The 13,425-nt window shown below is 36.7% G+C and overlaps 1 protein-coding gene across 1 annotated transcript in view; it reads left to right on the top strand.

The window, feature by feature from the left end:
- The window catches only part of CDC73 (cell division cycle 73), a 96,301-nt gene extending 86,657 nt beyond the window's left edge, over positions 1-9,644 (top strand). The window contains exons 14-17 of the mRNA XM_015869437.3: positions 1,258-1,419; positions 3,262-3,362; positions 5,426-5,567; positions 6,800-9,644. Of these exons, the coding sequence (XP_015724923.1) occupies positions 1,258-1,419; positions 3,262-3,362; positions 5,426-5,567; positions 6,800-6,836 (442 nt within the window). The 3' untranslated portion in view covers positions 6,837-9,644. The remainder of the gene's footprint in view (positions 1-1,257; positions 1,420-3,261; positions 3,363-5,425; positions 5,568-6,799) is intronic.
- Positions 9,645-13,425: the final 3,781 nt, after the last annotated feature.

The following is a 13,425-nucleotide window of genomic DNA, read 5'->3' as shown; positions in this document are numbered from 1 at the left end:
GTTGTTTTTAGAACTGAAGTTGGAATGGATCGAAGAGAATACCTTTAGAAATGGTTCAAACAGCGTACCCTTAAATGCAGTAATCTTTTAGTATGCACCATCTGTTCTATAATGAAGAGAAATGTCGACAATATAGTACTGTGTGTTTAAAATATAGCACCAATACTCCTGATACCTTTTACAGTTAAATATGCTGCTTCTTTTAGTCAGAAGTTCGCAAACAAAATGTCAGAAGCAAACAATATTAGGAGTGCAACTGAGGGTTCTGAATAGAACATTAGGGGAGAGAAGATAGTTCTGAGCTCATGCTCTCCTTAGTCCTTTGCTGGCCTGGGAGGTGATACTGGGTCACATCAGCAAACTTTGCTGTCATGTAGTTGCACTTCTTTGAAGTGCAAGATATTTTACCCTTCCTTGTTACAATTCCACTGAGATTCATCAAGAGCCTTACGTTAATCTCACAATTTTGGGAATTGCTGTGTGTATTTTGTTTTATTACTGTTATATAGAGGAGACTCTTTAAATGGAGGTAGAAAAATCAAGGGTTGAATCTGAAGCACTTGTTTTTTTTTTTACAGAGATGGAGACATAAGGATCACATTGTCCTTATTTTGCAAACATAATTGATCTGTCAAAGAAGCTATTTAAAATAAAAGGGAAGAAAAGAAATCGTAATTGTAGTATCATACATCAGATGAATCATCTAATAGTGTGAAATCACTGTCATAAAATTAATAAGTAATAATTTAAAAAAGAGAAGGAAAAACTCACCAGAAAACTGTCCCCTGAATGTTTTTGATCCAAAATCACAGCATTCGGTGGAAAGCATAATTGTGATGTGTATGTTTGAATTCCCTGAGGACAAGAGCTACAAAATGTGCTCTAGCAAGTAATCATTTTCTTAATGCATGAGCTTCCCTATGTAGTCTTTGATACCTGAAAAGAATTGGTTAATGTCATTCAGCAGGCTGTGATTTGGCTTTTCATCTGTTAATGTATTGGGTTAGGTAGGCAAGAGATGTCATCAACATATGATGGTTGTAGTTTTGAGGGGTAGAAGACCTTTGAGTACAACTGGTTTTATTGTAAGTGCTTATGAAACTTCATCTTGATGTACCAAATGGAGTCGTGGAGGTGTAGCATAGTGAAAGTGAGGTGGCTTCAGTGACTGCAATAATACAAGGATCTGCTCAAGTTGTTATGTTCCCTGTTCTGTTGAAGTACTTTTGTCTACTGACAGTTTCTTTATTCCCCAAGGTTTGTACCATCAGATGAAAAGAAGAAACAAGGCTGTCAACGAGAGAATGAAACTCTAATACAGAGAAGGAAGGACCAGATGCAACCTGGGGGAACTACAGTCAGTGTGACTGTACCCTACCGAGTAGTAGACCAACCTCTGAAACTAATGCCTCAAGACTGGTAAGATAGATTTCCTCTTTACTAAACTTCTTCATTGGGAGAGTGCAGAACTTGAAAGGAACCAATAAAATTATATTAAGTTGCATAAAAAATAAAGATGGGATTAGAAGAATGGATTTGTCTGTTGATTCTAAGGGATTCTCGTATCCAGGTTAAATGATATGCAACTGAAATAGCGTTTTACATTTTAATGGTATGAGCAGCACAATTATGTTCAGTTTGTCTGAAATATTCCAGAAATTCAAGTAGAAATGTTGATATGACTTTTCCAGTTTCTGATACTGTAGCATGCAAGTCATTGAAGTATGATGCAAGGCAAAAATCCTTTCTCATCTTCTTTCTGACTTGAGAGTCTATAGGGAAACTGCATTTTTGCAGACATCTTCAGCATCTGATACTGTAATTTTTCTTTTCCAGCAGTCAAAAGAAATGAACCATGGGTTCAGTAGTGAATCACATAGATTGAACTGAATTACATGATGGGAGCTGAGTTCTGAAGGGAGAACCTCAGCTGCAGAAAGGGAATCAGAAATAACTTTTCCTGTTTAAAAAAAAAAAAAAGCTGCAGAAAGATTTTGTTCATAAGCCCATTCTTTGATAGTACAAAAATGTGTTTCCCTTTGAATGAAACACATTTATAACATATGTTGTATTTATTCTATATCTGTGATGCAATGAAATAGTAAACATTTCTGCTACTTCCTCGTGGGCTTAAGGATATTAGGTGTGCAGGACATCTTTGCTGATTGGTTTTTTGAACCTCCAAAGTAGATTTTAATGGGGAGGATTATTTATTCAAGAGGTTCTGTTCTGAATTCAAGTTCTTGATGCAGAGAACACTTAATCAGCAGCCAGTGGTTTTGAAATTCTGATATCAGATAGCATTCACGATGTTTAATGCTCAAACCTTAAAATACTTCTGACCAAAGAGATCAAGTGCCCTGCTTTTGGAAGTGTTTGGTTTTTTTTTTTTTTTAGTTTATCCAAGGTACCATCAAATATTAGTATCTGGATGTGTGGAAATGTTGCTGTGACTTTTCAGCTACCCATTACAAAAGCTTCAACGTGCTCTTAAATGTTAAGCTTTAGGATTGTCTCCAAGTTCATACCCCCTCCTTCCCCTTAAAAAGAAGGAAACCCACCACCAAAAAGTCAAGCACACACACAACTCTTGTTTATTCTTTGCAATTTGTGATTCAGTAAACTAAAGTTGAGAATTGGGTTAGATATGCAGTAATTTGTTACAGTAGATAGGAACCATGCTTGGATAATGCAAGTGTTCAAGAAAGCAGACCATATGTGGCAGGATGTGCATTCTGAAAGGCTTCTTAGAAAATGTAATTAATATAAAAGCTTCATCTTAACAACAAATTTATTTTCACAAACAGCAGTTAATGGTTACGTAGCCTCACAACATATGACTGACTATTTAACTGGAAGAAGGAATTCAGCACTGTCTCTTGTAATAAGATTTTAGTATAGAAGTTAACAGTATGCAAAATGATGGCTTTTAAATTGCTACATCTCAGTCAGTTTACACTGTTATTCATAGAGGATTATCGCTGAACTGTTAGAGAACTTTGAAAAACCAAAGAATAATGGCCAGAAATAAACACTATTGAGATAAATGAATCTGCAGAGAGCAGAGCTGAAAGGTAATTCATGTAACTTTTCTTTTTCACTTACTTTGTAATAGAGAAAGAGTGGTTGTACGGAAGATGCAATTGTTACATGGACTTGATTGCTGTTGCTTTAAAAAGAAACAGAACCAACAAACTATGTTAAGATAGGTTTCGTGATTAAGAAAATGTATTTCTCAACATCCATCTATTATGTTCACAGGGATCGTGTGGTAGCAGTGTTTGTACAGGGTCCTGCTTGGCAGTTCAAAGGCTGGCCGTGGCTCTTGCCTGATGGATCACCTGTTGATATCTTTGCTAAGAGTAAGGCTGTTGTTGTCATTTGTATTTTACTTTCTGTTGTTCTGTTTCTTGTTTAGCAGTATGCCTGCCACATGGTGAAGTGCTGCCTGAGTACTGTTGTAATGGGGCAGTTTAGAAAACATGGTCATGCTACCTGTGTGAATACCCAAATATGAAGTTGACCTGTGCAACTTTTCTGTTTTATGAAAGCTCATGGAAACAGCTATTGTTTTGAAAAGTAAATTGATTTTCCAAGCCTTTTAAGTGTGCAAAAAGACCACATATATGCCATGTAGAAAAACAGGTTTACAAACTCTCTTGTGATTACATATGTGTTTGAAGAGAGGAATAACCAGCTAGTATTTTAGTAAGGAAGTTTTACAAGTATGCTGTGGTGTCTTGACAAAAACTTGAATGTCTAATAAGATGTAGGTACTTCCAGTATGTGAATTATATGCTTCCACTGCGTAGATCTGAAGTTTTTTCTATTAGCACTGTTATGTATGTATGCTTTGGTATATGCAGTGCACTTACACTGCACAGTTCTCTCTTCTATTTGCAATGTGTACTGTAACATGTAAAGGAACTGTAAGCCTCTGTTCTGCTATTTTTTAATTGTGAAGTTGCCTTAGAAAATAGGCCTTTTTTTCAGTGTGTGCTGTTTTCTGAACCTGCAGATTTAACAAACAAAAAAACTCAAAATTCAGAAGTAAGGAAAAAAAAACCCAATAATTCAGTCTGTTATCTTTCAGTCAGTATGGTGAGGAGACATGTCCAGTCAGGTTTTGTGTGAGTCTACTTCATTTGGAAGATGAAATTGAAACTGGGAAGAATGCTGGTTTGGGGTAGGATGGAGGAGAATAGTCCAGAAGGCAAAGGATATATGTGTGAGCAGGAAAACTGAATGAGGGAATGAACAAGGAGGAAGTGAAAGACTCTTATAATCAACATGAAAAGCATACCATGGGAGAGCTTAATAGAAGAGACTGATGTGGATGTAGAGGACCATGGGAATTGTCTTGAATTACTTTATACCAAAAAGTAAATCCAAATCATAGCTTGCATAGTTCAGACTGGAGGTATACAAATACTTAGGGTTTTCTTTTTTTTTCAAGAATGATATTTCTTGTTCTTTCTTTCAGTAGTTAGTTCCCACCAATGTACATCTTGTTCCCATGTTAGATTATTTTCCTTGCTTACAAACATGAACATATCAACATCTACAAAGGTTTTATGAATAACTCATGTACTTATTCCCTTATTCACTGCCTCCAAGATTCAGTCCTCCGTGGGATTAGGTGCATGATTGTTTTTGAGGAGTTGCACACTCAAGATAGATGGTGCAATTAATTGATTATCAGGAAGGGATTGCACAAGTCTCAAGTACTTTATGCTGGATCATGTCAAAATGATGATTTGGTCCAGAAAGCAAAAAGAATGGCAAGAAAAATGTAAGACTCATCTTGCTAATGCCTGGCTTTACATAATTTGCATGAGACAAGCCTTCCCAAAAGGAAATGAACTGATAATGTTTTACTGTTATTAGCTTAGCATTAGATCAGAGGAAATTGGCATTTACTGACTTTCTCAGCATACTTCATGTGGCATTAAGGGGTTACACTGGCATTGACTTAAGCCTTCCAGTGGTGTCAGAAATCGCTTGCTTTTTTGTTGTTGTTTTTGGTTTTGTTATGGTGGGATTTCTTTGAAAGGTTTTGGGGGATTCCAGAATCTTCAGAAATAATATCCTGGCTTTCTAAAGAAAATACTCATGAATTGGCAATGAGTTTCCTACTGTTCTCCTGGGATTTATGTATCTAGAAAGATAAAATTAGCCCTGAGAAAGAGATATAAATTAAAGATAAAACTGGCTATAAATAGGTCTTTTGCATAGAACTGTGGTGTGGTGTTAGTGCCAGGCAGAGATCACTGACCACTGTATTGAGTTCAATATTAAATAGCTGATTTTCTTGAGAAAGACTTGTTTATTTTATTCTGAAGTAGGGGGAGATTCTCTTTGAATAATAATTAAGCACTGTAAAGTCCTCTTGTTTGTATGTCAAATGTTTTCTTGTTTTCTGTAGTTAAAGCTTTTCATCTCAAATATGACGAAGTACGCCTGGATCCAAATGTGCAGAAATGGGATGTAACAGTGTTAGAACTAAGCTACCACAAAAGACATTTGGACAGGCCAGTATTTCTACGCTTCTGGGAAACGTTAGACAGGTACGTTTCATGTTGAAAATCTCTTATGCTTGTGCTTTTGTGATGTTGAGTAGGAAGAATGAACTTAAGGTGACGAGTACCATATACAGCTTCAGTGGCATAACAATGCTTTAGGTGTTAAATATTTTTTTAGACTTCTTAACGTACATTCCACTATATTTCCAGTATAAATTAGGAACAAGCCTCTTCAAAGGGTAATATGCATGGATGTCAAAGAAGGATGATTACTGATCATGGACTTAGAGTAGTGATTCCCCATATCCTTTTAGGCAGAGGCAAAGGAACAGAAAACATCACCCTACATATGGTGCAGTTTGCTGCTGTTCCCCCAGCCCTTCATTTGAACTGCAGTTGTGAGCTGTAGTTCTCCTCTTTCCTATCCCTACCTTACTAGATTACAGTCTTCTTGTAAAGGTGAGAAGCTACTGTCAAGATAATAGCCACAAAGCATAATCTTACTCTGATGCCTCTGAGTCCACAGCACCAAGTAGAAGACAAAGGTCAGAAAAGATATGACGTGCATTGAGTTTAGGTGTAGTGTTTTCACTTTGCATTTTTGGAACCTTCTGCTTACTTTAGCAACGCCTTGCACGAGAATTGAGGAATGGAAGTGCACCAGCAGCTCTGAAAAGTGGTGCTGTTTCTGCCTGCTTCTCTCTGGTTCTGAACCTTCTTTGAATACCAAGTTCATTGTAATATCTTTTTCATGTTGTGAAGAGAAACTTTTTATCATTAAGCAGTTGAAATATTGAAGGGAGAGACAAGTCCATGCATTTAATGAGCATTTAATCTTTTCATGTTGATTGCACGGCAAACTGCTTGAACGATTGAGTGGACTTCAAAAAGAAAAATCCTGTGGGAGTTGTCTAAATGATTCTGAGCATCAAACTTTCTGTGCCTTCTTATTTAAAAGTCTCAGCTCAACTATATATTCAGATTCTTAGAATGAACTTGAATGGGTTATCTTTAGCAACAGTTATCAAATGCTAGAATCCATGTGACAGAATGAATTTTCTTTGAAGCAGACGTTTTAGCTGACTGTCTTCTAATGGGGTAGATATTGTGTTTAATAGAGCTTGATGGATTATAAGGCATTTCATCTATTCAGCAACTAGCTAATGCCCTAAGAGTGGAGTTTTAACAAAGTCTGTTTATTGTTCCTGAGAGCACAATGTCTATTAATACCAAAAGAGTAGTCAACTTGTTTGTTGGGTTTTGTTTTTTTTTTTTAGGTACATGGTGAAGCACAAATCTCATTTGAGATTCTGAATCCTTCAGCTACCGTTCATTTCCTGGAGTGTGGATTGAGAACAATGAAAGAGACTCCAGTTTGGAGACCAGAGCTCGCACTATATGTTGTGTCAATAACTTTACAAATGAAGAAGGGTCACAGTTGAAACTTTTTATAAAATCTGGTTTGGATGCTTCCTGGCAGGTTGATACCTGTTGTTATTCAGAAGCAAAGGGGTTTTGCTTAAAACTATTTTTTTAATGTTGTTAGCCTTCTAGTCTGCAATTCAAATTGTATATTTTGATAGCAGCAGTTTCTTCTCTGTTTTGTTAAATTAGGCACATTTTTAAATAATGTGTTATGTTCCTTATTAGAAAATAGATTGATCTTCACTGCAGGTTACAGACGTGTGTGTGCCTGTGCGCATGTGCGCACGTGTGTGTATATATGTGTGTATGTGTCTATATATATAATGTATAAAAAAAATGATAGACACGCTAACGCACACATAGTTATTACTGAGGCTTTCTAAACCACTTAGCTTCTGAGCTTAGTTTTGGATTTCTTTGCTTATTGTTTCACTTACTGAAAATATTTTGTTGTGGATGAATTTACATTTTAGTCGATAGGACTTGCAAACTGAGAAAAGTGAAGATTGTTTTGGATATCAAAATGTCAACCTGTATATGTATATTCTGTCAGTCTTGGAAAAAGGGAAGATGAAAATGCTAGAAACTGACTTGGATTTGTGATGTCCCACTTTACTGAATCTTAAAACTTAAATACAAATACCTTCAGGTCACGGTAATTCTAAATCTCCATCCTCCATACAAGTCTCTTTATTTAAGCTGGAATTGTGCATGTATATGTTTCCATCTATCAAAATACCTTCCTGCAAGTCTAAGTGTTACCTGGACTGAACGTGGAATAGAAAGGGACAGAGTTTGGGTTTTTTTTCTATCCCCTGGAAACAGTCACCACGAGGAAGAATAATATTAACTTCTTTGAATTTATATCTGTACTATCACCACTAACATTATTTTCTTGTGACAAAAGTAGCCCAAACTATGTCTAGAGTTGTCATTTCCTGATATGAGTGGCTAATAAGGCCTCCTAACAGAGTGGAAAATGAGTTGACTCAATTTACCAAAGAACAGATTTGCATGAGCCACGGTATAAATGAGGCCAGAAGATCATGGTATTTGTACGGATTTATGGTACCTGTGTATCTATTTAACAATGTTGCATACCAATTCATGTAGAGAATGATCCAATATTGTAACACCTGCATGGATTTTTTGGGATATAAAATACATGTTTATATTCCGTTCTTGAAATCCAAAACCATGTTTTTTAATATACTTTACATTTAAGACTTGACAAAAGTAAAATGGTCTACCTGTTCTTTAGTTTTGCTTTTCATTTGATGTTACCTTCATTTTAATGAATCCAGAAGCCACGTGTCCTTCAGAGGTTTTTAAGGTTGTCTTAAATTTATATGAAGACTGTGAAGCCTGAAAGGTTTTTAATGTTTCTGCCTGTGCTGTATTAGGTTTACTATCTTCAAATTTAGCCAGTTATCTTGATGGAAATAAAAACAAGCAGAAAAAAATAAATAAATAAATGGCTCCAGGATTAGAAACTGGATGATCTGAACAGATTCTGCAAAGAGGCTGAGAAGAGCAAGCAATACAGAGCTCCTTGAAAGTCTGCTCGCAAGTTCACCTATCTGTGTGGGCAGTTGGGTTAGTACCATGTGACTTATTTCCTAACACCTATGCGTGGCATATCTGAGTGAGGTAAAACATTCAGTATTTGGTTTGAACCTCTGCTGTGTTAAGACAAAACTGTACTGGCTATGAGCACTACAGTCAGTACCATATGGAACTGGTAAGCTTAGGGTTTGTTGCTACTTAGGAGAGATATTGTAAGTGGCTTTTTCACTCTGATGTGTTTCCAATTAGAAATGTAAGGTTTTTTTTTTCCAGACTTCAATGGCCCATGCAGTTTTTAGAGCAACTTCTACAGTGGGCACCAGTCTTAACATACTGAACATTGAACATAACTGCTTCATGTGCACTGTGGTGTAAAGACTACGTAGTAGTCTTAAGATATGCAAACTCTATTTTCTTTTTTCCATGTCCTGTGTTTCACTTGTGTTTTAAAAACATGTAGTCTAGCATCCAATATTGTACATAGAAGATGGTTTGATGTAGATGTAAATTTATGTATATATTGGGAGTAGCTTCTCTTAAAGGCATGAAGTTATGTGGATGTGAAACTTGCAGAAGGGGAAATCTGTGCTATGTTTATAACAAGTGTGCCTCTTCTTAAGGATTGAAGGCAGACCTTGGACATCACTGGGGTTTTGTTCTTGGAGGCAATTTTCATCACAAGTTCAAGATGTGTTTGTGAAGGAGGTGGCATCTGATTGGCTGTGCATCTCCTTGTCAGTTGTAAAAGTAGCTATGTTTATAAAATGAGCCATTTTGCAATCAGTTTCCTGCTGACATTATTGGAAGTTTAATTAGGTTGCCAGTGAATAGCATTCCTACTGACTTCAGAAATATCTGCACATAGATTATGAAACTACTTGGACTTAAATTTAGCCTTACAGCAGCGTTTTGCAACACAGCTGGATTTTTTTAACACTTATGTCATGCTTAATTTATCTACCAGTTAATGTAGAGTAATAAAGAAAACCGATAGTAAGAACTGGGGAAGCTGCAGGATCAGACATCTGTTTTAGTGAGCTGTATTTTTATTGTTGAGCAAGTTTGACACTTTACATAGAAGCGTATAAAGTGTGTAAATTGTACTCAATTAAAACATACAACTAAAACTGAGCTACTTCACTGCCTGTAGTTTATTGAACAGTAGAATGATACTAGTGTGCAAATTGAAATAGCTGTCTCTATTAAATAACTTAATTGTCATAACTCTGCTCTGTTCCATAAGTACAAGATGAACAAGGTGAAACAAGATAAGCTGAGAACTGGTTTGAAATTTGTTATTGAGCTCCTGTACTGTCAGCAGGTGATTTTCTTTGTGGCAAGGTTTTAGATGCTAGTAGAGATATCAAAAGTGATGGTTTCAAATTAAGAACAACAATGCCTGTGATATATACTGCTTGATCTTTCTGAATGCTACCCTAAAGAAAGCAAACAAAGCAGCAGTTTTTTCATAAGGCAAAGGAGGGCAACTACCTTCTAAAGCGTGTTTGCATACCTGAATAAATTGCAGATCAGTGTACTCAATGAATAAGCTCTGCTCTTCATGGGAATTTTTGTAGCCAGATAGTAACGAAAATAGACACTCGAGTCATTGCTGGAAATAGACAACTAATAAAACTGTTCTGTAATGCTGTAAACCTTTCTATTTCTTAATATAGAAGGACAGCAGACAGCGTTAAGTTTCCCTTGATTGTAAGTTCAACTACTATGTGATATTTGTCTTAAGGATAAGCCTTAATCAGAATAGAAAAGTTGTTTCTGGCTTGTATTTGGTATGCAGTGTGTAAAATATTACTATTCCCTGCAATATATATTTTATTACAGCTCTCATTCTTTTGCTGGTGAAATATGTTCTTAGCTGCTAATTCTTGAGAAGACTATACAGAAAAAAAAAAACCAACAGTCAAAATTAATGGCTTAGTGATTTTAAATTTTAATGTCATGAATGCATTTTAATTCTAAAGCCATAACTAATGCCAAGTACTTTATTAGAGCAATATGTTCATGAAAAATTAAGATTGCTGCCTGAAGAAACTATTGGCCAAGCAGGTTACAGTTCAGCTGATCTTTGGAAAAATGTGTCACAAAATGAAATCTCTGAACGTCGTATTCTGAGTTGTTCATTTGTTACTTAATGCTTTGAAGAATTATGGCAGTATTGTTTTTTGGTTTTGAACAGATGCATAATTCAACAGAGTGGCTTGGCTTGGAAGGAAACTTAAGGATCGTCAAGTTTCAACCCCCCCCTCATGCAGGCAGAGTTGCCAGGTGCTAGATGAAGCTCTAGATCAGGTTGCCCAGGGCCACAACTAATGTGGCCTAAGAACAGCTCTGGGGATGAGGCATCTATAGTCTCTCTGAGCTGCCTTCTCCAGTGCCTCACCACCCTCTCAGTGGAAAATCTTCCTCCATGTATCTAAGCTAAATCTTCCTTTAAATACTGTAAGGCTGCAGAGAGGTCTTCCTTCTCTGAACAAACTCATCTCATTCAGCCTGTCTTCATAGGAGAGGTGCTCCAGCCCTCTCATCTTTGTGGCCCACCTCCAGACCCAGCAGGTACTCAGGATGTTGAAGTCCTCCATCAGAACGAGAGCCTGTAAGTGTGATGCTTCTTGGAGATGAAGCAAGGAGGCCTTGTCAACAGCTCCCCTTGATTGAATGGCCTGTAGTAGATTACCACCACCAGCTGTCTGATGCTGGTTTTGTCCTTAGTCTTAACCAGCAGTAGTGATTGTATTGTTTGGCTTCTTTGGTTAGATCTACCTTAACACTATTAATATGATAGGATAATTGGAAGCAGAGATGGAAAACTGATGGTTTTAAGTATGGAGATGTGTAAGTAGAGTTCATGTACTTGACAATCATAAGTGAATTTATCATTCTCTTGATGGTGCTGATATTATAGAGAGTAAGTTTTGAGAATGAAACTTAATCAAGGAAAATGAATTGGTAAGTAACGTGTGGTTGTGGGCTGTACTTCCAAACTGATTTATTGCATTCTCTTTTCATATTTTCAATACTTCTGTGAGCATATAAGTGCACAGAATAATTTCAGATTTTTGAAACTACAATGCACAAACTAGTTCACGTGTAAAACTGAAAGATATGAGTCAATACATACAATCAATAATAAAAGTAGCTTGGGTCGTTATTGTCATTTGCATCTGTTAATTCCTTTGCTGTAGTAGATCTTCACTTACAGCCCAAGAAACTACTTACTTGCTTTGTAAGGTTTTTGCATGTATCGCTGAAAACTGTGAGAGGTAAGTCTTGGAGTTGCTTTAAGGTTTGTTAAAAGGGTTTATAAGTTACTGATTCTGACCTGTGTTAGTGAGCCCAACGGTTACCACCGGTATACAAGGTTGAAACTGAATCAAAACCATTTTAGAAATGGGAATGGCCACCACTGAATGAAAGAAGAGGAAGTTCTCATAAGGTTGAACTTATGTGAGTAACAGTGAGGTGTTAGCAGGGCTGGTTACTCCAGAACGTCATGTAGAACCACTTTGTGTTGGTGGGGACTTTAAGCCAGGAACCTACCTTTGAATTCACTCGTTGCTGCTTGTGTGGAAGTTAGACTGTAGATTGCAATGGAGAGAGGTCTTTTTTGTTCTATGATAAAACTTTTATGAAAGAGCCTCTGTGTTTTATGCGTGATGGAAATAATTAGTCTGGTTACTGAAAAGTTGCTGAAAAGAGAATTAAGAGATTAAAAATGCAAGAAAATTCATAAATGGGAGAGCTTCCTAAAGTGAGATTACTAAGCAGTAATACTTCTACAAGACATAAGCAGCAGAAAAAAAGAATTAACTTCTGTGTGCAGTGGACTAATACCCTAATTTGCTCTCCCAGTAGTCTAACGTGATCAAATGGAGCAGTCCTGCAGATTGTCATCTAAAAATGCCTCTTCATTGGGATTGCTTTTTCACTTGTAATCTTCTTAATTTGAGTTTTTTGGGTGTTCATTGAGCTTCCAATTCCCCAGTGATCAAGGCGGTTAGATGATCTTCTGAGTACAAAACTAAAGCACAGTTACTTATGTCTATATGCATACATTTATGGTAATGTTCTTATTCCACTGAGAAGGAATGTGTGTCCCTTGTGATGTGTGCTGTTATTTTTTTACAGTGCTAGTTTTAAAATGCCAAAATGAACTGGCACTATAGTTCTGAACAGGAACTAGACATTTTGACATACAACCTAAGATGATGCAATGATGAAGCTACATTAGAATTTATGCATAAGAAGACCTCTGCACTTAGCGGTTTGCTTCTCAGGAGGCGTATTAAGTATATACTACTAGCCTTGTAAACAGTCGTTGTCCATATTGTATCCACGGCAAATAGGGTTTTCTTAGTAAAGCATTAGGTAAAGCTTAGATTTAGATTATAGAGGTGTCTGATTTTATTTACTGCAGCTCTTCATGTTCCAAACCAAAGTTAGCAATGCCGCATATGGATATGAAAGACTAGACTGAACTGCTGAAAAAGCAGCAATAACGTGGAAGCTTTTCGTAGCATGGCAGAGATGAGGATTCTGTTCTGCCATGAAAAGGTGAGAAAGGACATTCAGAAGCATCACGAGCTGTATTTCTGCAGTCACTGCAGGCAACTGCGAGTTAGTTAGCTTAACTTCTTGTTAATTTTGCTCCTCTTTTTTGAGGCTCTGAAGGCTAGAGGAAGTGGTGTGTAGTTTCTCTATTAACTGAAATGCCAGAAAAAATCTACGTGGTACCTTACAGGTTAAGATTTCTATGCTTGAAAGATGGTGCATCTTTTTCATTGTGTCATTTCCTTCATTAGAATGTGCAAAGAAAACATATTTAATGAGATAGTTGTCTGATTCAGCTAACTATTGCATCTTTCTCCCTGAGTAAGCTAGCTGACCATGCAAA

This window comes from Coturnix japonica, chromosome 11 (genome assembly GCF_054131305.1).
Source record: "Coturnix japonica strain WE chromosome 11, WE-NBRP24, whole genome shotgun sequence".
Lineage (NCBI taxonomy): Eukaryota > Metazoa > Chordata > Aves > Galliformes > Phasianidae > Coturnix > Coturnix japonica.
Note: the sequence above shows the minus strand (reverse complement) of the source record. Positions and strands in the feature narration are given on the sequence as shown.